At 35.3% G+C, this 26,772-nt stretch overlaps 1 protein-coding gene across 1 annotated transcript in view; it reads right to left on the bottom strand.

The window, feature by feature from the left end:
• The window catches only part of EFCAB5 (EF-hand calcium binding domain 5), a 104,672-nt gene extending 84,567 nt beyond the window's left edge, over positions 1 to 20,105 (bottom strand). The window contains exons 1-5 of the mRNA XM_025041615.1: positions 19,989 to 20,105; positions 19,553 to 19,615; positions 18,524 to 18,608; positions 11,287 to 11,863; positions 2,820 to 2,976 (exon numbers count right to left, since the gene is read on the bottom strand). Of these exons, the coding sequence (XP_024897383.1) occupies positions 2,820 to 2,976; positions 11,287 to 11,863; positions 18,524 to 18,608; positions 19,553 to 19,615; positions 19,989 to 20,030 (924 nt within the window). The 5' untranslated portion in view covers positions 20,031 to 20,105. The remainder of the gene's footprint in view (positions 1 to 2,819; positions 2,977 to 11,286; positions 11,864 to 18,523; positions 18,609 to 19,552; positions 19,616 to 19,988) is intronic.
• Between the last annotated feature and the right edge of the window lie 6,667 nt (positions 20,106 to 26,772).

Below are 26,772 nucleotides of genomic sequence, written 5' to 3'. Positions count from 1 at the left end.
GTTCTTTTTCCGGAATTTTGTCTTGTTCTTTCATTTAGAACATGTTTCTTTGTTTCCTCAATTCGGCTGCCTCTATGTGTTTGTTTCTATGTATTAGGTAGATCTGCTATGTCTCCCAGTCTTGGCAGATTGGCTTTATGTAGTAGGTGCCCTGTGAAGCCCAGTGGCACAGTCTCCCTCAGCACCTGAGCTGGGTGTTCCAGGAGTGGCTCTTGTGTGGGTTGTGTGTGCTCTCTTGTTGTAGTTAAGCCTTGATTGCTGTTGGCATGTCAGTGGTCGGGATTGACCCTCAGTCTGACTGGCTGTGAGAAGTGGACATGCCCACAGCCTACAAACTACTCTGCAAGAGCTGACTCAATGGAGTGGGATTTGCCCCAGTTCTGGTGCTTGCTGAGACCACTCTTTGGGTGTGCCACTTGAGGGGCTAATCGGGTGGTGGTCTGTTGTGGTCTGAAGCTGGTCTTTGGTTCTCAGGCCTCTTGGAAGGGACTCCCATGCAGGCCAAGGTCAGCCACTACCTATGTCCAGCTTGGGGCTGGCTGGTAGTAGCTACAAAGTGATCTGCAGTTGGACGTGGCCTGTGCTAGATCTGGAGGAGCATGGGAGAAGCCACACTATAAACCGAGGTCAGCTGCACCAGGCCCAGGGTACCCTAAGGCTTGCCACTACCTGCTGGCTGCCCGTAAGGCTCAGCCATTAAAAGAGCCTTGGACAGTACTCGAGTTGGGTGAGGCAGGGTATCAGGGAGTCACCAGTATGGGGCAAGTGGTGTTCATCAAGTTAATGCAAATTCAGGTTTTGCACCTGTGCTAAGCCTAGGGCCATTCAGCAAAAGGCTTGGAGCACACCAAGCACACTGAGGCCATCACCTGCCTGGGGCATGTGGACCCCCAAGAGTTGTCTAAGAAAGATTACAGTGTGGGCCAGGACTGGCTGCCCACCGCCATAAGTGCCTCCAGCAGTATACAAGCCAAGGCCAGCTGCTTGCAGCAGAAAGAGCTTCCTACAGCACATGGTGCACGGTGCACAAGGCAGGGCTGGCTGCCCACCACTAGAAGTGCCTCTGGCAGTTGGGGAGTTGGGTAGGGCAGGGTCCCAGGGAGTCACTAGGTTAGAAAGCAGATTTCACCAGATAAATGCAGATTCAGACTTGTCCCTGTTGGGAGAGGGCTCAACATCGGAAAGATGGTGCCCACCCTATAGGCTACACAGCAAGAGAACTCAACACAGGGATAATGGCGGCCATCCATCCAGCCCTCACCCTGAAGCCACACAACTCCATTTCTCCCTATTTGTCTCTTGTGCCTTCTGAGCTGTCATCCCTCTGCCGGAGCTCAGGATGAATGCCTGGGAGTGAAAGAATCTGTGTGAGCCCTCAAAGAGGACATCTGGATTTCCAGCAACCTTCTGCCTCACCCAGAAAGAAAGAATTCCCATTGTTTTTTACAACCAGATGTTGTGGAGGCTCCTCCTCTCAGCATTGGTGCTCTAGGCAGGGGAGCCTGGTGTGGGGCTGGATATCTCTGCCACTGAGACATCCCTCCCTATTCTCAACCGCGACACGTGGGTATGGAACTATCCCGTTTCACATCTCTGTCCCTTCTACAAGTCCAATGGGGCTTTTCTTTATATCCTTAGTTATAGGACTTTTGTTCAGCTAGTCTTCAAATGGTTCTCTAGGTTGATTTTTCTATAATTTAGTTGTACTTTTTATGTGATCATGGGAGGAGGCAAGCACAGCATTTACCTACTCCACCATCTTGTCAACTTTACTGTTGTTTTAATTTGTATTTCCCTGAAAATATATATGGAGCATTTTTTCATATGTTTATTTGCTACCTTTGGAGAACTGTCTATTCAAGTCTTTTGCTCATTTTTTAATCTGTTGTTCATGTCCTTATTGTTGAATTTTAAGAGTTCTTTGTATATTTCGAATAGTCCTTTATCAGATATGTCTTTTGCAGACATTTTTTTCCCAATCTGTGGCTTGTCTTCTTTGATCTATTTTTATTGATTTTATTTTTTTTATTTTAATATTTTCATTAAATGTATTGGGGTGACATTGTTTAATAAAATTATATAGGTTACAAGTGTACAATATAGCAAGTGTATAATAATACATCATATGTATATTGTATCATGTTTATTTTACCAGCTAAAGTTAAATTTCCTTCTGTCACCATATATTTGACCCCTTTACCCTTATCTATCTTCTCCACTTCTCCCTCCCTCTGGTAACCACTAAACTATTGTTGGTGTCCATGAGTCTCTGTTTGTCTTGTTCATTTGTTGCTTTCAGTTTTATATCCCACATATAAATAAAATCATATGGTTCTCAACTTTTTCTGTCTGATTCTTGGTCTATTTTTAATAATTCACTTTGAATCAAAACTATGCTTGTCATTTTATCTAACCAGTGAGTATTCTCATATCTACATATACCTAAGAGAAAATATTTAACTCTTATTAGAGTAAAGGTATTTTTCTGGAGCTAAGAGACATAGCCACTTAGCCCAGAGAAGTAATTAGTCCCAAGCATATAAAAAACAAACAAACAAACAAATGAAAGCTATATCTGTAATAAAGAGCTTAGGGACCCCAACCAGAGTCAATATTTTAGAATATTAGCTATATTTAAAAATAAATACTCAAAAGGAAATTGAAGAAATCTACTCTCATGGACTAGATGTATCAAGAACTGACTTACCTAAGCAGGACTGAAAATTTAGCGGGAAGCTTTTAGCACTTCACTCAGTATTCTAGCAATCACCCTCTTATTGCCCACCCCACCTGCCCTTCACAGATACCCACTTTCTTACCACTATCATAGGAATCATTCCTTTGGGGTCTAGAATCCATTCATTGAACTGCTCCTGCAGAGCCTGTTTCCGTGTGTTGGCTACCTTGACTTTGACTTCGTTTATGCTTTCTCTTTGTTCTTGTTTCTGTTTAACCTTCTCTTTCATCTTAGACACTCTGAAGAACATAGAAATAAAAGATATGTTGAGTTAAGACCACTGGATTTGATTCAAATTTTTCAAATGTTAAAATACAAGAATTCAGAAACTCATATAAACTTTGTACCTGTCTTTTCTCCATGAAATTGTCCTTGATTCAAGCCTGTAGCACATTAATTATAGGCTACCTGCTACTATTATTTGACTTTTTGTAGAGGTGTGCTTATTTTACCCAACTAAATACTATACTTAGGGAGTACTAAGAATATTCCTAGATGTTGCCACTTATATACTAAAAGCAAAGTTGAATGCACTAAGGTCTTAATGTGGTGAGCTTCTCTCTTCCACGGACATAGCAATCGTGTGGAAGGACTCTGATTCAAGGTCTAGGGTAGGATCCTGAAAGCTGTTTATAACAAGTATCTCAGGTAATTCTGATACCTTGGACCAAACTTTTGATTTCTGTCTAGGACTATATATTGCCAATTTCTTTTGTTTGGACAGAGTCAAATACATTGAAAGCCCCTAAGCATAATAGTTATATTTGTACTCAGGCAGAGTCGTATCGCCCACTAGAAAATGTGGAAAGGACTGTGATTTTAATTGTGCCTATGTTCATCATCCCTATTAGGACTTCAAAATCCCCAAACTGTTTTGATTAAAACACCAGAATGTCTCAGAATAATAAAAATAGCTGCTGCTTTCAAATACAATTTTCCAATAATGTTTGAGACAGTTCTTCATCTTTCAGAGAAGAAAATCTAGGGCAATCTGACAGATTTTAAAAGGCAAACAAATTTCAGTAAGTGCCGGTAAATTGGATACCTTTAATAATAAAAAAAAAACAACAACAACGACTACAATATAAGTCATTACTTTATGCCCATATAAAGCCTTTGAAATTCTCTAGGAAAATATGTCTTCAAAAATAAACTTTGAAGCTTGAAAACCTAAACAAACAAGTGGTTTAATAATGTAGAAGGGCCTGTTCCGAACTGCTGGAAGGATTAATTAGTGCTTCAAAGGAAGTGCTAAGTTCCTCTGGTAAAACTGCTAAGTAGCCAAACCTCTCCCACTTATCTCAGAGCCTTCAGTCCCTTCCTATGCTGGCTCTCCTTCTGCTCTTCTCCTACTCTTTCTCCTCTGCTGCGTTATCTACTTCCCGCTTCCCTCTCTTTCTCTCCTTTTTCTCTCTTTTCCTCTCTCTATACATTCTCCTTAATTTCTGTCTTCATTCCTGCATGACTCTCTATTCCGTATCTGTCTTTCTTCTAGCTTTTTCTCATTATTTATTCATTCACTCACTTGCTCACTAAGTCAGCCACCTACTATGGATTCTGCCATTATAAAGCTTAGGGTCCAATGCAGAACAGTTAAGTAAACAATATTGCATAGAAAGTACTGGGTGTTTCCAGATTCTCATGTGTATTAATCACTGCAACACAAAAATAGATGAACAAAATTGGGTTTCTGTTATATTTTCATCTGTTTGAAATACTTTTCTTCCTCTCATTGCTTGACTAGATCCTCCATATCTTTTAGGTCTCAGCTCAGACATCATTTCCTTCCACTTATTAATGTCCACATTTAGAAACAAAACCTAGTTTTGTGCTTCAGGGCCACCGTACATGAGACTCCAAACTATTAAGACTCTGTTAAAAGAAATCAAAGAAGATACAAAGAAATGGAAAGATATTCCATGTTCACGAGTTGGAAGAACCAACATAGTTAAAATGATTTTATTACCTAATGCATTATACAGATTTAATGCAATCCCCATCAAAATCCTATTGGCACTTTTTAAAGAAAAAGAACAAAATATCATCAGATTTATGCAGAAGCACAAAAGACCCCGAATCCTCAAAGCTATCCTGAGAAAAAAGAACAAGTCTGGAAGTATAACTCTGCTTGACTTCAAATTATACTACAAAACAACCATAATCAGCACAGCATGGTACTGGCACAACAACAGACACACAGACAGATGGAACAGAATCGAGATTCCAGAAGTAAACCCCCATTTATATGGGCAAATTATTTTCAGCAAAGGAGCCAAAAACATACCATGAAGAAAGGAAAGCCTCTTCAATAAATGGTACTGGGAAAACTAGAAAGCCACCTGCAAAAGAATGATACTAGACTATTGTGTCTCTCACCACACACCAAAATAAACTCAAAATGAATTAACACCTGAATATAAGACCTGAAACAATAAATTGCATAGATGAACTCATGGACCTTGGACTTAAAGAAGATTTTATAAATTTGACCTCAAAGGCAAAAATACAACAGGAAGTAAAAGCAAAAATAAATGAATTGGACTATATCAAACTAAAAAGCTTCTGCATAGCAAAAGAAACTATCAATAATTCAAAGAGACAATCATCTGAATGGGAAAATACATTTGCAAACAATGCATCTGATAAGGACCTGATATCCAAAATATACAAAGAACTCATACAATTCAATAACAACAACAACAACAACAAAACAATACAATTAAAAAATGGGCAGAGGACCTGAAAAGACACTTCTCCCAAGAAGACATCACTAGCTATTAGGGAAATGCAAATCAAAACCACAATGAGATACCATTTCACACCTGTTAGAATGGCTATTATTAACAGGACAAGAAATAACAAGTGTTGGAGAGGATGTGGAGAAAATAGAACCTTAAAAGACTGCTGGTGAGACTGCAAATTGGTTCAACCTCTATGGAAAACAGTATGGAGTTTCCTCAAAGAACTAAGAATTGATCTACCATATGACCCAGCAATCCCTCTACTCAGTATTTACCCCAAAGACTTGAAAACTCATATCCGAGTTTGCACACCAATGTTCATAGCAGCACTATTCCTGGTGGCCAGGATGTGGATGCAACCAAAGTGTCCTACGATAGGTGACAGTATAAAGAATATGTGGTACATATATACAATGGACTATTATTCAGCCATAAGAAGAGATGAAATACTGCCATTTGCGACAACATGGATGAATCGAGATAATAATGTAATGTGAAATAAGCCAGACAGAAAAAGTTGAAAACCAGGTCATATCACTTATATGTGGTATATAAATCTAAAAGTAACAAACAAGCACGACAAAGAGAGTCTCATGGACATGGACAGTAAATTAGTGGTTGCCAGAGGATAGAGGGGAAGGGGGGAGGTAGATGGGGTAAAAGGGATCAAATATATGGTGACAGAAAGCAATCTAACTATGGGAGGTGAACACACAATGTAAATGTATATGTCTTATTGTTAAAGTGTACAGTTGAAACTTATTGGATTTTGTTAATCAGCATCACCATGAAAATAAAATTATTAAAAATTTTTTTTAAGATAAATAGTCGATTACCCCAAATTAAGATATCTGATAGTAATCTTAGGTATCTAAAAACAAAAAAAAAGCAAAAAAAACAACAAAAAAATCAATACAAGAAAACTTTCATCATGAGTGCGAAAGCCAGATTAGATTAGTTAAATCAAAGTAAAATGGCATTTAAACTGAACTCTAAAGCAGGGATCCCCAACCCCTTGGCCGTGGACTGGTACTGGACAGTGACCTATTAGGAACTGGGCCACACACCAGGAAGTGAGTGGCTGGCTAGCAAGTGAAGCTTTATCTGTATTTGCAGCCACTCCCCAGTGCTAGTGTCACCACCTCAGCGCCACCTCAGATCATCAGGTGTTATATTCTCATAGGAGCACTGGTCCCTGGTGCCAAAAAGGTTGGAAACTGCTGCTCTAAAGGATTAGTAAGATAAAGTAAGGAGGAAGAAGAGTGATACGGGCAGAAGGAATAGCATATGTAAAGACCCTGAGGTAGAAAGAAGTGTAGTATGTTTGAAGAACTGAAAGAAATCCTGTGTGTTTGGAGTAGAGAGGGTGAGGAGAGAGGCAGAAGCCAGGACTAAAAAGAAAGTTAGGGATCAAGTCATACAAGGGAGGTCTTATGACCTAGTTAAGGATTTAGATCTTTATCCTAAAAGGTTTTACATTGAAGAAAAACATGTGTCTCTTTCTCCCTTTTAGCTTTTACTCGGTTTGTATTTCCTTAATACTTGAGCATTTATACTGACTTATTTTTCTTCTTTATGTAGCTGTAATAGAGAAAATAATTCCGTGGAGTATTTCTTTGTGATTCTTTCTTATCACAGATTAAATGTTACATGATTAGTCCATAAGGCTGATAAAGAATAGTCAAAGGACAAATACCCAAAAGATACCTCAGGGTGTATCACAGATGCATAGTGATTATGAAATAAGTAACAGATGTAGAGATCAGAGATCATTACCAAGCCAGAACTAGTTATGCATCACTATAATTGCCATACAGGAAAAGATCTAAGGTTTTGCCTTGAGTTTCTTAGATCTACTTCCTGGTTCATTTGAACTCTCATTCTAGGATTAGGACTGTGTATCAGGACTCTGGAGAAAAGAGAGGAAATTCATAGTATAATAGGCCTCACTTCTCTGGAATTGTGTGAAATTCTAACATTAGTAATCATTTTCTATAATCCTTTTTTGTTCACTGTTTAAATGTTTTTATTTTTGGAAATATCATATAGCAAAATTGACCTTCTGAGTGCATAGTTATACAAATTTCAGCACATATATATAAATATGTCTAACCATCACCATAATCAACTACTGAAAATTTGTAACCCTATTTTAAGAGCAAATTCTTTCATTATTAATTCACAAGGCAGTAGTGACTTATAGAATATGTGTTCTCATGCACTGGAATAATCAAGAGTCAGAGAGAAAAAATATCAAAAGAAATGCTAAAAATATATATGAAAAAAAGCAAAATGATACAAATCTAACCACTACAATTTTATACCTTAATCTTCTAGAAACCCTGATGAAAAGCAATAAAAATATATTGCATATGTGAAACTTAAAAACAGCAGCAATATTTCATTTTTCAGATAAGTGACTACTACTATAAAAATTGTTCCAAATTAATAAGTGTCTTCTCTATCTACTGTCCTTAGATATCAAGCAGAGATGAACCTTTTTTTGTGCTGGGAAGCAGACAATTGAAAACTTTGAATCAGGTTCTGGCAAATGAACACTTTAACATTATCACCAGAAGATAAAGTCTTAAAAAAACAAACAAAAATTTTGTCTTTTTTCTTGAAAATAAATAAAGAAAACTCTCATTCCCAAAATAATTTTCCAAAGCTCTCTAATGAATTGAGAACAACACAATGATATAGTTCAGAGGATTTAAAAGCAGGACTGTTTTTGCTAAGATGCTGGATATCCAAGTCAATAGTCATTGTGCTGTTGTAAAGCATCCCTAGGATTTCTGGATATTCTACAAAAGCCTGACATTGTCACATGTTGACATAGATCTTGGATTATTGCCAGAAAGAGATAGAGTTCTAATCTTGACAATTCAGGCAAAGAAAGTATCTTTAATTACTTTAACTCTTTCATAAAATTCCTATAACAGTATTGCTCCTATAGAAACTAGGACTCTTAACAAACCTCAAATGACCCTAACTATTCAAACTCCTAGTTCAAGAAACATCAGTGAAATAAACTAATCCTCTTGTGTCATGCTATTGGTTGGCAATGGAACCTAGACCAAAGTTCTCTTGTGCCTGTAACTATTATTACTATAGATATTCATAAATGCCTAGAGTTTAATGTACTGACTGAGATTTACATGTCCCTAACAGGAGAAAGGATTTATCAATATGTTGATTTACAGCCTTGACACCAGTTACTAAATTTTAAGTTTTTTTCAAAATGGAAATAGATCTAAGTACAAATTTGATTTCTTGCTCTGCAAGAACAGATGATGAACAAAAATATTCTTTAAGTTATTTATTAAATTTAATGACACTGCTTCCTGCTGCTGTCAGAACTTTTCACTAGTATTAAAACTCACTTAATCTGGTTTTGCTAAATGATTGGTCTTGAAACTTTAGTGTGCATAAAAACCTCCTGTGAAAGTTGTTTCAAATACATTCTTTGAGGTTTTGATTCAGATTAGAAATTGATTCGCTTCTGATATTATTGGTAGGCAACCATACACTTAGTTTATTCTGAGGAACATATATACTTTATTTCAAAAGAATTATCATTCTAAGCTTCTAATTAGTTGCTTACCTTATAGGAATGATACTAAAACAAGTCACAAAGAATTTTAGATTCCTTTATAAATTTTAGTTTAAGTATCCATACCAGAAGACATTAAAAGGAAAATATAAAGATTCAGGAAGAGAATCAGAGATTCAAAGTGCCTTATTTGTTTTTTTTTTTAGGTCTGGAAGAGGCCAAACAGATACTAGACCTGATCTAGACCAGGGATCAGATTCTACATTCTAGGGGCCAAATATGGCTTGCTGCTTGGTTTTATACAACTCAAAATTTAAAATTAGTTGTTACATTTTAAAGTAGTTTTTAAAAATAAAAATAAGAATAATACTTTGTGGCATGTAGAAATTCAAGAAATTCAAATTTTAGTATCCATAAATAAAGTTTTACTAGAACATGGCCATGCTTATTCATTTACATATTGTCTATGGCTACTTTTATACAACAGCAGAATCAAGTAGTTGTGACTCCATTTTCCAGGTAAATTTCTCAAATTTATCAATATTTTCATGATTTTGAGTCATGGTTCAAAAGGCTTTTTTTCTGGTTGTAATAGAATTTAACCCCTGGTTTCTTTTAGTTTTTGAATGGTTTCAGTTTTTACATACACATATTTAATAGAATATAGTATATGGACAGTAAAGCTGAAAATAAATATAAAACCTTATTTAGTAGTTCAATTATTCATAGCCTTGTTGGTATTATTATTTTAAAGGAGTTTTATGTAAATCGTAGGAAAAAGTAAAGTAATTTTGTCAATTTTATTAGGAATCAAGATTTTCAGTGTAATAAATAAAGATACAAATATAAAATCAAGGAATTAGATAAAAACTCTGAAACATTGTATTTGATATGAAACTATTAATATGAACTCATTATTTTTAAAAATTATATTCGTTAGTCACGAAAGCCTAGAAGCAATGACAGTACAATATTTATGAGCATTCCTAGCTCCCAGATGAGTGATCCCCATTAAAAGGAACTAATCCTTAAAAAAATACATGAAGCTTTCAAGACTAAAGGTGTAATATTAGAACACAGGAACCAAAGTTGGGTCAAGTTGAGCATCAAAGAGAAAAAATTTGACTTTACTAGATTAAAATACATTGAACATATATTAAAATCCATGTGTCCATAATGATACTCAAAAAAGAACTCTTCCCCAAAAGGGGAAAAATCATTCGTTGTCACTAGCATTGACTATTGACGATAGGCAGGCAGATAGATAGATAGGTAGATAGATAGGTAGATAGATAGATAGATAGATAGATAGATAGATAGATAGATAGATAGATAGATATTTATTCTGAAAACCTGGAATTAAAAGGAAAGAAATAAACATTTATTCTGTCTTACTAGTAGAAAACATATTTCAACATAACCAAATATATAGCAATCAAGTAGGATTTATTTCAGAAATTACAAAATAGCTCAACATTAGAAAATCTATTAATAAAGTTCATTGTTAATGAATCTAGGGTGAAAATCAAATGATCATCTCCATATGTGCTGAGAAAGCATTTGACAAAATTGACAATTATTCCTGAATTTTAAAAATCAGAAACTAGGTGCATTTTTCTTAATGTGATAAAATATATTTTTTTCAGATCTAATGAAGTAGTTATGGTAGTAATATATATATATATATATATATATATTTAACTGTTCATATTAAAGCAGTAATAGAAAAATCATTTCTACTTAAAGTCATAAACAAGACAAGGATGCATATATCACCACTATCATTTAACATTGATTTGGAGGTAATAGCCAATGTAATTTAACAGTAATTATTTATGGCAGAGGGGGAGTATTGGGTAGATGAAGGATAAGAATGGAAAACTTTTCCCTGTATAACTCTATGTTTTGGCTTTTGAATCAGGTAAATATGCTGCCTATCTGAAAAGTTAAATTTTTAAAAAGTCTCTACTCTCATATATCTTATTTTCCAATGCAGGGAGACAGATAATAAATGAATATATACTTGGGATCCTAGTGAGATAACTAAATCCATGAATACAAGAAACTTATTTACTATACTTCACTAGTCTTTATTAATGCCTTAAAGTGAAGCACATAGTAGTGGCTCAATACTTTTTGAATAACTATAAAATTACTTACTTAAGTCCTTTTAAGTTTGTATAATTATGTTATTGTTCTACATGCTTTTCAATATAAGGAGCTATATCATCAACTGATAATATAACAAATAGTACCTGTTGCAGATAGTGCTGGGAACATGTATCTTCAGGTCTTCTGTAACATCTCTCATTACCCTCTGATAACCAGACATTCCCGAGTCTTTGATATAATTAGGATTGTTTCTCATTAAGTATTCCCCCAAATAATTAATTGGATCAAACTTGATTGGAATATCAATTTCTGTCAAGAGCTTCTTGTTTTCCACTTGCATTAACATTTTTTCCACACCAGGAACTAAGGTGGGTAGAAGTTTGTCAAGCAAATATGCACGAGTGTTCAGTGTCATGTTTTCAGTATTAAACCACTCTTTGGCCAAATTATCCTTAGGGAGTTTTTTCTGAGCCTTTTTTTCTAGTTCCTTCTTCTCATTATCCTTACATATTCTTTTCTGCTGCATTGCCTGAGCTCTTGCCTCCACTCTTTCAAAAAGATTTTTCTTCCATGGTTGTTCTAGCTTTGAATCCAGGAGAGTTTGATCTAAGTTGAAAATCACTTTTGCAGGTTTTCTTACCACCATATTCTTTGAGACTCCAATGTTATGGTCCTTTATTGAACCAGTTGAGATTTCTGGCTGCCCCTCCAGGTCTAATTCTGAAGGAAAAGAAGTGAAATGTAAGAAATATTAGAAGTAGATTTTAATCTATGTTACTTTATAATATTATTAGGAAAAAGAGTTTTTTACATACCTTTACATGTTGTATTCAAACACAGCTGAAAGTAACAAAAAATTAGACAACAATGACTTTAACAATAGGACATTTATTGTTGACTTAATCAGAAGTCATTCAGCAGCTCAGTGTTTTTCATTAAGTACCTAGCCTGTTTTGTTTTTCTTTGTTCATTTTTTTTTGTGCTTGTACCTCAGGATCACAAGATAACTATTGCAGCTCCAGACATCTCTTCTTTACAGGAAAAAAGGGATTAAGAACAAAGGGGATTTTTCCTCTTGAGGTTCTCTTTTATTATCCAAGAGAAGAAGATCCCAGACTCTAAAACTTTCCTTTACATTTCATTTAGCTTAATTAAGTTACATGTCTACTCCTAGCTGGTAAAGGGAAAAGGGATTATTATGAATAGTTTTGACCAATCATAATTTATTACTTCACATCAGGATTTAGGTCAAGTTCTCTGATATCAAGTGATTTCTATCTGCTATAAAATCGAGGTTCAGTTGGCAGGGAAAAAGGTTGGGAAATGTCTGCTGAGTGGGCAGTGAAGAGAGTCTATCACATGTTTATTTAAATAAATTTCTTTCCATGCTTGTATTTCCAGCCTCTTTCATGTGTTCATTTTTAAAATGTAGTGTGATTTTAGACCAAGGTAGTAGATTGAGAATAGGAACTTGCATTCCCTCCCTACCAATATCTTTAGAAATGACAGAAAAGGTTGTGTGCATGTATATTTTAATATAAACATGTATAATTTTAATATTTTAATAAAATATAAGAATGCTGGCAATCATGAAGGAGAACTTCAGTAGTCAGAAATTTTGAGGGTCTCTGAAAATTATAAGGTAGGGGGGATTAGATTAAAGAAAATATAGAACTAAAAAAATACAGGAGAAAAATATACACTGTGAAATTTGGGAGCAGCTTTGACGTGTCCCAAGTTTTAAAAAATGTAGATATGGGTAGCAGGGGAATTAATGACTTTTTGTATAACTTCATCCTTAGTTGAGCTACTCATCAGACACCAGAGGCATTCACCCCTGCATTGAGACAAGGGGGTTTGGGACAGAGAAAATGAATTGCTGACAGATTTCATTGTCTGCGCATCTTATTCCTTATCCACAATCACTGGTAGCAGACTACAGAAAACAGAAACTCCATCCACAAAAAAGCAAATAGGATTCCCAAATGCAAATGTCCACACACACATAAGAATCACTAAATATTTAAGTAACACTATCTCTGTGACTAAATTCAACAAATGCAGTAATTAATACTACCCAAGGAAATACCATTAATAGAATAAATGTAAGGAGTCTCTAAAAGAATTGTTATTAATATCCTCAGAGCAGATAAGTTAGAGAAAAAAAGAATGCTATATGTTATAAAAAAGTAATTAAGAGAGTTTGGACACCTAGCGCTCAGATCTTGGTTGCTAATATCAATCTCCAATTTAAAAAATCAAGTCTCACTGGAGAAATGGTTGATTTAAGGACTGAGGATGGAAATATATATGATGAGCCTAGGGCATCTTGTAGTGCCACAAAGTAAGGAAGTGCTCAAAAAAAAACTCCACAATGATTGTGTATGTCAAAGGGACACAGTAGCCAACTAAAGGAGCTCCTAATGGCCAGAGATAAAACAATTTGAGCAACAAAATAAAGTAGTATTAGATTATAACCCAAATATAAAACAAATATCCATACTGATATAAATATTTGCATGAATAAATAAATAAATGGGGGGGGGGAGATAGACAAATGTCCTGTGCAGAAGTATTCCAAATAACTTAATAGATACTCTGCCCTCAAGGAAGTAAAGCATAATTCTCTTCTTAAGTGTGGGCTGTGCATAGTTAGTTCTTCCCAAAAGTACAATATGGAAATAGGGGGAAAGAATCACTTTACAGTGGACAAACCTGACAAAAACTATTTCAGCTGGATGAAAAAGATTAACATCAACAATAAAAAGTCACTTTGAAGGACAAGTAATAACAAATGTTGGAGACGATGTGGAGAAAAAGGAATCCTCATACACTGCTGGTGGGACTGCAAATTGGTACAGCCACTATGGAAAACAGTATGCAGGTTCCTCAAAAAACTAAAAATTGATCTACCATATGATCCAGCAATCCCTCTACTGGGTATTTACCCAAAAGACTTGAAAACCCATATCTGAAAAGATATTGCACACCGATGTTCATAGCAGCATTATTCACAGTGGCCAGGACATGGAAGCAACCAAAGTGTCCTATGATAAATGATTGGCTAAAGAAGCTGTGGTACATATATACAATGGAATATTATTACTCAGCCATAAGAAGAGATGAAATACTGCCATTTACAACAACATGGGTGGACCTCGAGATAATCATGCTAAGCAAAATAAGCCAGACAGAAAAAGTTGAAAATCACATGATATTACTTATATGTGGGATATAAACCTAAAAGCAACAAATGAACAGGATAAACAAACAGAGACTCAGGGACAATGGACTAGTGGTTATCAGAGGGTAGGGGGTGGGGGAGGAGAGGAGAGGTAGACGGGATAAAGGGAGTCAAATATAGGGGGTTAGGGGTAGGGTGAAGTGGGTAAAGGGGATCAAATATATGGTAGCCAAAGGAAACTGGACTTTGGGTGGTAATCACACAATAGAATATATAGATGTCAAATTATAATGTACACCTGAAAGTTATATAATTGTATTAACCAATGTTACCCCAATAAACCTAATAAAAAAAACACACACAGAAAAAAAAAGTCACGTTGACAGCATATATGATATGCTTGATAGCATGTGATGAGAATAGTATTTTATCTCTGTAGTCTTCTTCCCCCAAACCCATAACCCCAAGCTAATTATGATAACAGACAAACAAACAAACAAAAAAGCCTTCAGACAAATCCATTTAAGGACATTCTGCAAAAATACATGATAGTATTCCTTAACGCATTCTTTATTTCTATCACGTTTTGATCACTTCCTCTCTAGTAATTATATATACAGTGGTTACACACACACACACACACACACACACACACACACACACACACATATTTTTTGTCTGCCCAAATTTCTTTGGGGAGTCACCCTTCTCTCATTCTTAATTCATTTAGTTTAGATAGGGCTGACCTCACCCATTTAGATCCAGGAATGGGTGGTGATCCAAACCTGACCACCAGCAAGGTCATTAAAAATAAGAAAATCTGAGAAACTGTCAGAACAAAGAAAAATCTAATTAAGTAGTCTATAAAGAAACTCTAGAAAAGCAAACATTTAATCTAAAGAATGTCCTAAGTCCAATAGTGAATATCATTTATGAAACTCTCTTCCAAATTTTAATTTCCTCCTTGGCTAATTCTCTTATTCCAATATGAGGAAGTGAGTAGGATGGTATAATGCTCTCCTTTACTTCTTGGTTGGATTTAGAAACAAACTGACTACTTTTGGGGGGTGGGGAGGGTTCTATTCTGTTTCATTGTATTGCTTTTATTTTGATTTTTAATAGGTGTGAAAGAGAGCAATTCTTTAAAGTCTGCAGGTTCTAATGTACTCTTTGTTTCTAATCTTTCCAGCATAATCCAAGACAAATATTCCTCCTCCTGCTTTAAGAGTAGTGCCACAGATGTATAGCAAATTAATATCTATCCATCTGCCATGGTTCATTAGCAAACTCGCACATGAACTAGGGCATTCTCTATCTTCCTTGCAGCCTGTTAGTGCTCCTCTAGTGTGCTTGGCTATTATAGGTTGCTAAGCAATAATCCTAGTGCTTATATTATCCCCAATGATATGCAGAATGGAAGTAGATGTGTGTTTGGTTACAACTCTAGCCAAACACTTCTCTCACAGGGCCATAAAATCAAGAAAAGAAAAGGAGGCACAGCAATAGCAGGGTCAATAAATCAGGATTTATTGAACAAGCGTATCTGTAGCTGTCTTTTGATTAAGTGACCTCCGAATTCAAGGATCATAAATTACAGCACAGTCCCAATGGCAAATTAATCCAGAGAGTCAATTGAATATAGTTTTAAACAAGTACTGGTTTTTAAAGCAGGTTTGTGCTTGGACATTCCTAAACCTTTTACAGGTAGATTGATTCATTTATATGTGCACTCAGTAAATAATTATTGATGTCTCACTTTGTGCCTAGCACTATGTTAACTAAGCACTAGAATTCTATTTCAGGATTGTCTTCCTAAACAATTTTAGAATTAAAAGGCTATCAAATTCTCCCCCAACATACACACCTTTATCCCTATATTAATCCGTCTTCTAACATACAAAGACCTGTTTAGGTGCTATGGTCATAAATGCTTTCAACTAAATGAGTAGGAACACAAAAGAATGCCTTACTTGTATTTTGAAAGGTCCAGCCTTATAAGTGACTTTTATCATTTCCTGTACTTGATACATGGCTCACTGCTATGTATGGCCTCAGTAAAAACCTCTTTAAGGACATAAACAGGAATGAATTATAATCCATAAGCCTTAGTATGTTCTTTCTTCACAAGAAGGCATGTAACATTAGTGGGACTAGCTCTTGATTAAAGTGGTGAAAATTGACCCAGCAGGGCTATTCAACTAGATGTGTGATGTTCTCTTTAAACAAGGGCTCTGAAACTCAGCTGGCTTGGTCTTATCAGGATTTCTTACCATTTCTACATAATGTAGGTTGACTACTAGGAAAGCAGAAGAAAACAAGCACTACTAAATACTGCTAGAATTAAAATTCTATAACTATATAGAAAAAGTCATTTTCCTACAGAACTTTGTTAATCTCAGGGCTGTGTAATGAGAACTGGGTTGAGCAAATCGATAGTTTGAAAAAAAAGATATTTCAAAATGCAAGTTAAGCTCATAGCCTGAAAGTAAAATAATTAGGGTAAAGAAATGAGGAATTCACATTTAATTACAATATTTTCTACGCAAAGATATTTGTTGGAGTGTATTATGGGAGCTGCCTGGCAAGATATCATCATTTTGACAAGTATATAACAGGGATAAAAACACTTCCTTTGACACATTGAAGTTGCAGCAACAGTTCCTCTTCTGACTTCTTACACACACACACACACACACACACACACTCTCTCTCTCTCTCTCTCTCTCTCTCTCTCTCTCTCTCTCTCTCTCTCTCTTTCTCACAAAAGGAGATTCAGAATATCAGGTTTAATTGTGACTGATCACAATAAATAAGTACATTGCATTGCATTTAATATCGCAACAAGCAAATGTAATGTTTTCAGCATATATTGTATTCTGGGATGAATAGATTTACAACAAACAATAGAATACACTTAGAATACACAAACACAAAGAATAGACTTATACATACTTCCCTCTAGCACACATGGGAAAGCAATAACAGAAACTGAAAGTACAGAAACAGGAAAGATCAAAAACTCTTGATTGATACCTTTTCTAGAGAGGCAATAAATTACATGAAGGAATACATGTTTGAAGTTTTGCAGGTGCAAATTTAGCCATAACTGATTAACATGAATACCTAATTAAATCTATAAAAACTTACCTCGATCACAATTCTGTTTGGCGTGTTTAAAATGAAAGAATTCATTTATAAACCTGATCCAAGTGATTAAGGTAAAGGCAAAGTGTATATATATTATGGAGTAGTGGTGGTGGAGGGTGGGAGTGAGAAAGAAGTAAAATTAAGAAACTGGTATGGGGGTGGAGTAGAGACAAGTGGAGAAGGACTTGCCAAGAAACTTTTTAGAAGTTAGTGAAGCTATGAAAATCATACTAAGTTTACAATAAGCACAAAATAAGTGTTGGAAAGTTTGGTTCTTAATGTGTATGTATTAAAATGTGCATTAAGAAATAGTAAATCGTTGCTTTTAATTGGTTTAAAAGACAAAAAAAGCACTTTGGAGAAAAGCAATCGTCTAAAAATTATAACTAGAATCCATATATGAACTTATAGTGTAGAAAATGCTTTAATAATTATCATTGTAATTCAGCCTAGCACAGCCTGCCATGTACTAAACACTCAATACTTGTAAATAGAATTAATTGAAATAAAAATTGAAATCGTTACATTTTAAATATTGTAAATAATTTTTGTGGTTCAGGATTTTATTAAGTATCTGAAGTTAGAAAAACTGTGGCAAAAGGGATGAATGTCTTGCCCACTTATTCGGTACCTTCTTGATCCTATAAATTTTCACTCTGCATAATTATGTGGGATTTCAGTTAAGGATGGGACAAAAGTCAAACAGAACAAATGTATGGTCAAATACAGTGGTAAAAAGAAACAGAAAAACAATAAGCAAGTCAAATCACTAGGGCTCCTCATTTTATGTTTGTATTAATATGTTGTCTGGTATGTTTCAGTCAGCAATCTTAGCTAATTTTCACTTTAAGTACAAGATAAATAGTCATAAAGTTGCCTCAAAATATTAATAAAAGGTAAAGGGAATATATTTTAAACTATTTCCAAAAATGCATTTAAAACACCCATTAGGATTATATTTTAAAAAGGCAAAATTGTGAGGAATGTATCCCTAATGAAAACTTAATAGTTTTAAATTCTGTTATACAAAGGAAAAGCTAGTTCCCTACCTTGGGATTTGACTTCATTTGTTGCTTCTTTTGCCACATTGTTGCCAGTGTCTAAAGCACAACTGTCTGGTGGATTCTGTAAACTCTGAAAAGAAAAAAGAAACATCAGTTGCTTTTCCTCAAAGTTGCATCAGCTCCAATTAAAGAATGCAGATAAATGCCTTAGAAATTACCAAACATTCCTACTTAATTTTGTTAGGATTTAATGCTTTATATTAGAAGCAAAGTAGTAATCAGTCTACTTACTGCATTAACAAGGTAAGATGTATTTGCTCAACATGTTATCACAACTTCGTGTTGCTAACAAAGTAACAAGCTAAGAGTATTATCCTAGATGTAACTTAATCCTTGAATTATACAATACTTAACATAATTTGAGACTATAGCACAGTTAAATCAGACTTTTGAAAATGCTACTTTCTTTTACTATTAGGATTGCCTTCCATATTTGTTGTGGAAAAAATTCATCTTAATTGAGGAAATTAAAGGTTAGTTTTATGAATAAATAATGGTAAAATAGTTTTTGTACTCATGCTTATGTACTTCTAAAAGAATAATAATACTTTAAGACTCACATTAGTCAACTCAATAATGAAACCATATAACTATTTTCAATTGCCTCCCCTTTTCTATAAAATGTTCATTCTTATATAAGTCTTGTACTTACCTAAACACAAAGTTACTTAAATGATTAACATGGAAGTTACGTTTTCAGAATGATAGTGAAGTTACCCTAAAAACTAGTGGTTATTGTACTTAGGGTAATGGTTCTGTTTTATTTATTTATAATTTATCTATAATTCATTTATCTATAATTCATAATAGCTCTTAACAAATAATTTATCTATGGAAGCTTCCTGCAACTGATTTAAATGAATCAGCTTAATGATCAACATGAGTTTGTCCTTTTCCATTTGCCACTTTATCTGTTTGAATACCTATATCTTTTCTTTTCCTTCTTTCATAAGAAAATTAATTTGTCCAGTTTACTCTCCAGCATTAACATCTGATTACTCGTGAAAACTCTACCTCAATAGGCTCTTTCACTTTAGTAGCTTCTTGTTTCTTTTCTTTGTCTTCATTTCCATTTTCCTAAGTGGAAAATGGCAGTGTTAGTAAATGGTATCCAAAAGGAACTGGAGATAAAACTAATATTGTATACTCTAGTATAGCAAACTTTTTTATGTAAAAAAAAAAATGTCACATGATGAGTAAACATTATACTAAATAAAACCACACCAAGTATTTACATTAACAAATTCAAATAGTAACAGTAATCAGGCCACTGCTTAATTGACCCCTTTGTTTCCAGCATTTTTTTTTTTTTTGCCAAACCCTGATGCAGAATATAAAAAGAGAAGTAATTAAATGATAGAATATAATATTGTCTCTCAATTTTCTCAAGAATGTTGAATCTCAAATCCTCTCATGGTGAAATGGTTAGGAATCTATTTGGGCCAGGTACCTGAGCAGGTTTAGGTTCCTCTTCAGATGCTGACTGACTCATCTGGACCACAAAAAAATATCACCAAGTGGTAGGGGTAAGGATTATTAGACCATTATTAATAACAAAAAGAGAGAAAGAAAATATTAATAAACAACAAAAAGTACTCTGAAAGATCAAAATCTTCCCCACCCCCATCACATCCCACCATTCTACTGAATAAGTTCTCAACTGCTAAATTTTTCAAACTGTACTACTGTTATTACTGTTATTACTGACCAAAGCTAGATTAGTGGTAGGCTAGTGCTCAGGCAGACAGGAAAATTCACCATAGTAATCATCACCATTATCATTTAAAAAAAGAAAAAACCCAGCAACAGTAATGCAATTGAAATTTTTAAAACATTATTATCATCTTAATTCATTTCTGAAATAACAATCAAGGTGAGATAAAGTGAAACTTTGGTGACTACCTAATTCATGTAAGAAAGGCTGATAGACATTAGAATAATCTCACTAAAAAGCATCTTTTTGGAAGGGGTGTTCTGAGATGAATTTGATTTATCTGGTTTATTTATTCACATTAATGAATTAAAATGGGTAATTACCAGATCCCTACTTCATTGCAAATAACCATAGATTCAGTCACAGATTATCAAAATCACTGCTATGCCAAAACTCACTTAAGAGTTTGTGTATATTCAGGCTAGGTGCTACGTTAAAAGTAAATTCCTGGCCTCTGCCTCATAGGGCAGTTATAATCTAGGGATTCATAATTTGAAATGCTGTTTTTATCAACATAATATATGTTCTAGTTGAATAAACCAAAAGTACTGCCTTTGGAGACAACACATTCTAACACTTAAAAATAGCTGCCTCAAACCTTTTTTGAAGCAGTTCATAAATAATAAATAATATAAACTAGATTTCTTTGACAGGTCCCAATTGTAAATTCTCACAGATGGCTTTCTTTGCTTGTAGTGTCCTTATCCTGAAATTGCTAAGAAGTGTCCTTTCATTTCTTTTAAAATCTGTTTTGTTTGGATGCACCCAGATAAATCCAACTCAATAAAACTTTATTGGGTATCTTTTATATGCAAGTAGACACTGGAGTTAAAAAAAGATGAAAAAAAAAAAAAGATGAAAAGACCTGCCTTTGAAGAGTTCCCTATCTAGTGAAGGAAAAAGGGATAAACAGATGCAATTCAATCTGCAAAGTGCAAAAGTAGAGGTACGTATAATATGTTAAGGAACAAAGAGGAATATATAATATATTTTCCCAGAGAGGTCAGGAAATTTTTCACAGAAAAATAGATTTTCAAGCTGGATTCAAGGGACTAGTAAGATCTTTTTGTGTAAAGAAGGAAGAGTAATTGAGGGAGAAGAAACAATACACACACATAAGGGTATGAAAGTTCAAAAAGTGTTTGAAACATTCATGTAGAGAGCATAGTTATATAAAAGAAAGTGGCAGAAGATGAGGCTAAAAAGGTAACTTTTCGATCTGTAAAGTTATTCGCGCTAAATCAAGGAGTTTGGACTTTATTCTGTGCTTTTTAAGCATACTAAAGATGTGATCAAATTGGTGTTTTAAAAAAGTTAATTCCACCAGCAAAGACTGGAAGTGTGAATGACTGGGGGAAAGAGAGACTAAAGGTAAGTTTTGTACCTTAAGTGTGAATACCTCACTACCCTCACTCTAGGCTCTGCCAGACATTGTCAGTATGCTAACCATATCCCTTCAGCTTCACTTTCTCAGTACATGCAGATGGTTTCTCATTGCAAGCACCTGCAATTCTAGCTGAGGGCTTCCTGTCAGTCTAAATGTGAAAACAGGCCAGAAGTGCTTGGGAGTTAATATCTTACAGAGGCCCTCAACCAGTGAAGGATAGGAAGTTGCATATAGTCCCACGGGCAGAACATTTTTCAGGTATATTCTATAGTGTCTCCCAGAGTTCCCCATTAGATTGAACCTCAGTTGCCCAAGTGAAACTTGACCAATAATATAGCCTTCCTTCACTTAATTGTATTACTTCTCTACTCCCCTACCATTGTTTCCTGGAAACACTTCCCAAGTGAACTTGCACTCTACTCCCTGGATCAGGGTCTGCTCTAAGGGAGCCCAAACCAAAAATACTACAATAATCAGTACTGGGGGGCATAATTGGATCTAAGAAGTGAAAGAGGAGGTTAGTTAAGGCTCACTGAGTGTTTTTTTTTTCTTCATATTTAGAAGGCTGAATGGATGGTGATGCCATTAAGTGAAATAATGAAAGGATAGAAAAACAGTTTTGAGGAATGATACAAGTTTGAGTTTGAGGTGTTACATTTAAGATACCTGTTTGATAGCCTGAAAAAATTTCTAATAAGAATCTGAATGCCACTGAAATATATTATGATGCATTGGCAGGAAGTTATGCAGAATCGAATTCACTGGAAAATGATGAAACATTACTCAGTCTGAATAGCATTAACTTACATTTTAATTACTCAAAGTGCATAGCATTCTGCACACCTCCCACTCTCACTCATGATATTCGAGAGTCATTCCACTTAGTTGGCTGTGAGACAACTTTTGTGAATTTAGTTAAAGACCTTCCACACACACTCTCAATAGATTTGTAAATTGGTGAATTGCAACATTTGGCATCTTGGTTGGCAAGACTGTCAATCGTATATGAAAGAGTAGCCAATTATCCTTGAAGAGGGGGTTTTCCTAGTATAAGAAAGAAATCATACATCATTCTGATTACTCAGACGAATAAAAGATAAGATGTGTTATTTACATTGGGTCGCTTGTGAGTCTTTATCCCCTGGGTATTGATAGAAAGATGCATTTGTAGGAAGATGTTAGTAGAGTTTACCCAATAAGAATAGCTAAGAGAAGAAAAAAAAGGTCTTTAGATTAAACTCTTGATAACACTTAAAAGGAAAGCTGAGAAAGAAGAGGCAGTGAAAGATACTGACAACTATTGAACATAGGAAGTTCCTAGGGCTGTGCACCTGCATGTTGCTGGCCTGACTCCTTTTACAAGCCTCTACTGCTGTGCACACACCTGCAGCAAGCCCCTACAGCCCCACAAACATATACCAACAGCTAACATCCCTATAGCTGCTAGTGGGCCCAGATTTAACTTTAACTTCTGTCATTGGTCTACATGGCTCCACTCACCTACAGTTAACCTTACCATTCTGCACTTTCAAGGTGCCTGCCTCAATTCCCATTACTGACTTTCACTGGTGAGCACATGCCCATGACTAGCCTCTATAACAACAAAAGTACACATTGACAGCCAGGGACCTTGCAGCTACTTGTGGCACCTGAAGTTAGTCCCAGTTCCTAGTGCTGGCCCTGGCCATCACCACTGCACATGTGTCTGCATCCAGCCTTTGCAAATGGCCCTGCATCCAAACATGTGCATACCACTGGATCCAGCCACCACCATCACCAAGCATAGTTCTTAGCATTTAAATACCTCAACACACCTTGCAGCCACTGTGGACTGCCCACAGCTCTCATCAATGATCATGCAGTTGCTGATGTCATGGGCCACAGCTGCACCAGCTGATGAGACACTATGTTCCCCCTCAATCCAGAGGCACTACATGCCCTCACACTTGGCACCTTCTATCACTAGATCTAGGATCACAGCATGTTCCAGCATGCCTCTGCCTGAAGGTGAAGGTCTTTCTCTACCAAAGTCAGTTTATAAAGCCTAGAAGAGGTGACTGCTTCTTGAAATGCACAGATACCTACAAAGGCTAGAGGCATCATAAAGAATCAGGGAAACAAGACATCACTACAGGAACACAATAAACTTCCAGTAATGGACTCCGAAGATGTGAGAGTCACAAAATGCCTAACAAAGAATTCAAAATAATTATTCAAAAGGTACTCATAGAGCTACAAGAAAACACGGATAAATAATTTAATGAAATAAGGAAGACAATACAAGCATGAAATAAGTTCCACAAAAAGATAGAAAACATAAGAAAGAACCAAACAGAAATTTCTGAGCTAAAGAATACAATGACTGAAATAAAGATTTCAACAGAGAGCTTTAACAACAGCCTAGACCAAGCAGTAGATAGAATTCACTAACTCTAACACAGATCACTTGAAATTATCTAGTCAGAGAACAAATTTTTAAAAAATGGAGAATGAAGAAAGTGTATGGGACTTATGGGACACCATTAAGAGAGGCAATCTATACATTATGAGAGGCTAAGGAGGAGAAAGAGGCAGACAGCTTATTTAAAAAAATAATGTCTGGAGAGATTTGGACATCCAAGTTTATGAAGTTCACAGGTCCACAAATAAATTCAACTGAAGGAGATCTTCTCCAATGTGCATTATATAAAACAGCCAAAAAAGTCAAAGACAAAGAGAGAATTTTGAAAGCAGCAGTAGAAAATAAGCTATCACTTACAAAGGAACCCCATACAACTTAACAGATTTCTTAGCAGAAACCTTACAGGCCAGGTGAGAGTAGGTTGTTATATTCAAAGTGCTAAAAGGAAAAAATTGCTAAACAAGAATATTCTGTCTGGCAAAGTTATCCAGAAATGAGGGGGAGATAAACAAACAAAAGCTGAGGGATTTCATCACCACTACAACTTTCTTACAGGAAATGCTGAAAGGAATTTTTCCAGTTGAAATAAAAGGATACTAATTAGTGTCATGATAACCTATAAAAATATAAAACACAATGGCAAATACAAATATATAGTCAAATTCAGAATACTCTAATACTGTAATATGGCGGTATGTTAATCACTTAACTCTAGTACAAAGGTTGAAGGACAGAAGTACTAAAAATAACTATGGTTACAATAATTTGGTAATAAATATATAATATAAAAAGATGTACATTGTGGCATCAAAAACATAAAATGTTGGGGGGGCAGTAAAAGGGTAGAGTTTTTATATGCAATTGAGGTTAAATTGTTATATCAGCTTAAAATAAATTGTTTTATCTATAAGACGTTTTCTGTAAGCCTCATGTTAACCACAAAGCAAAACCCTGCAGTAGATGTACAAAAGATAGAGCAGGGAATCAAGGCATACCACTGTAGAAAATCAACAATTCACAAAGGCAGGCAAAAAGAGAGGGAGAAACAGCCAGAAAACAATAAAATAACATTAGTGGTAAGCCCTTACCTATCAATCATTACTCTAAATATAAAGGGATTAAATTCTCCATCAAAATGCATACAGTGGCAGAATAGATTAAAAAACAAAACAAACAACAACAAAAAAACAATATCCAACTATATGCTGCCTACAAGAGACTTGTATCAGCTTTAAGGACATACGGGCTCAAAGTGAAGGGATGAGAAAAAATATTTCATGCAAATGGAAACCAAAAGAGAGCAGAGGTACTATACCTATATCAGATAAAATAGATGTTAAGCCAAAAACAATGAGACAGTCATTATGTATAATAAATGGGTCAATTAATCAAGAACTAAGGGTTGCAGAATTACAATATTAATTGAATTTACAGTCCAGCCATGTGAAAATTGGGGCACTGATAGGGAAGAAAGGGGATGCTGAAATTTGGAATGGGGACATTTAATTGGATTAGGAAACTGATAATGGTAAACTCCTGAGTCAAACTCTGAGCCTCTTTGCCAATGGAAGCAGTTTATCCACCTGTATTTGTAGAAACTAACCTTTCTTAATTGAAAACCTTCTAATAATCTCATCTGGGACAATTACTTTGCAAAGGGATGCACATTTTCCTCAAGACTCACCGCAACCACTTCTTACTTCTAGTAGACTCATAACTAAAATCAGATCTTAAAATGTGCCAGCAGGGAAAATGCAAAGTCTGACCAGGAGGTAATATTGTTTTTATAGCAAAAGATTTTCGCTATTTGCCTTATACAGTGGCAGAAACCCAGGGAATATGTGTGAGACAATATTATAAGAGAGTTAAAGAGCACAGAATATAATACTGAGTTAATTATAATTTCTTGATATGGATACACTTATCAGAAAATAAGGATTTAATGTGTTAATATCTACATGTGGAAGTGACACTAACCATTTACTTGGTAAGTTCACTGAAATTTTGACTCCACAGTGGCCTATGTTTAATTGAGATACCAGAAATTCCCTGACATAATGTAAGAAGAAATCCAAAGGCTTAGGTAAGATAGGCATGTTGTAGTAGATTTATCACATATAACCTACATTCCCCCGCGCCCCCACCACCAAGTATCTGTCTAGAGAACTCTGGGGACATCCCTTTACTAAGGCATTGAAAGATACGGTAGAGAGTAGGAGTACTTACATCCTTGAAAAGCTCTATGGTAGCTTTCTTCCATAGACTAGGCATGATAGGATGACCCAAAGTAGCAGAGGCCAAATGCCAGTGGTGGGTACATTTACCATAAAAAGAAGTAGAGATATAGTGGTAATCAGATGCTTTGACCTTTAGTGATCTTTATTATTAAATGATTATGGTGGCCCTAGGAATAAAGTAGATAGTCAGACTACTAAAATGTTGATCATCTACACACAGTATTAATATATGGTGGCCAAAAATATGACTTTAGTCACTATAGTGGAGAGTTCTGACTTCCCACCCAGTTTCCAGACCTAAGCCCCTTAAATGAAAAGAAGGCTAGATTCTCTTAAGGAAGCACTGCCATTAGTATATACTGAAAATCTTCCTCTAAGTCTTCTCCACAGGGACCTGTGGCCATTTCCTAATGACTGTGTGTTAAGGAAAAAGAAATATCTAGATTTTTCTAAACACTGACACTAAAATGCTATTAATTCTTGGGGACCCAAAAA

The sequence above is a fragment of the Pteropus alecto genome, unplaced genomic scaffold (assembly GCF_000325575.1).
Source record: "Pteropus alecto unplaced genomic scaffold, ASM32557v1 scaffold98, whole genome shotgun sequence".
Lineage (NCBI taxonomy): Eukaryota > Metazoa > Chordata > Mammalia > Chiroptera > Pteropodidae > Pteropus > Pteropus alecto.
This window is presented reverse-complemented; position numbering and strand designations above follow the sequence as displayed.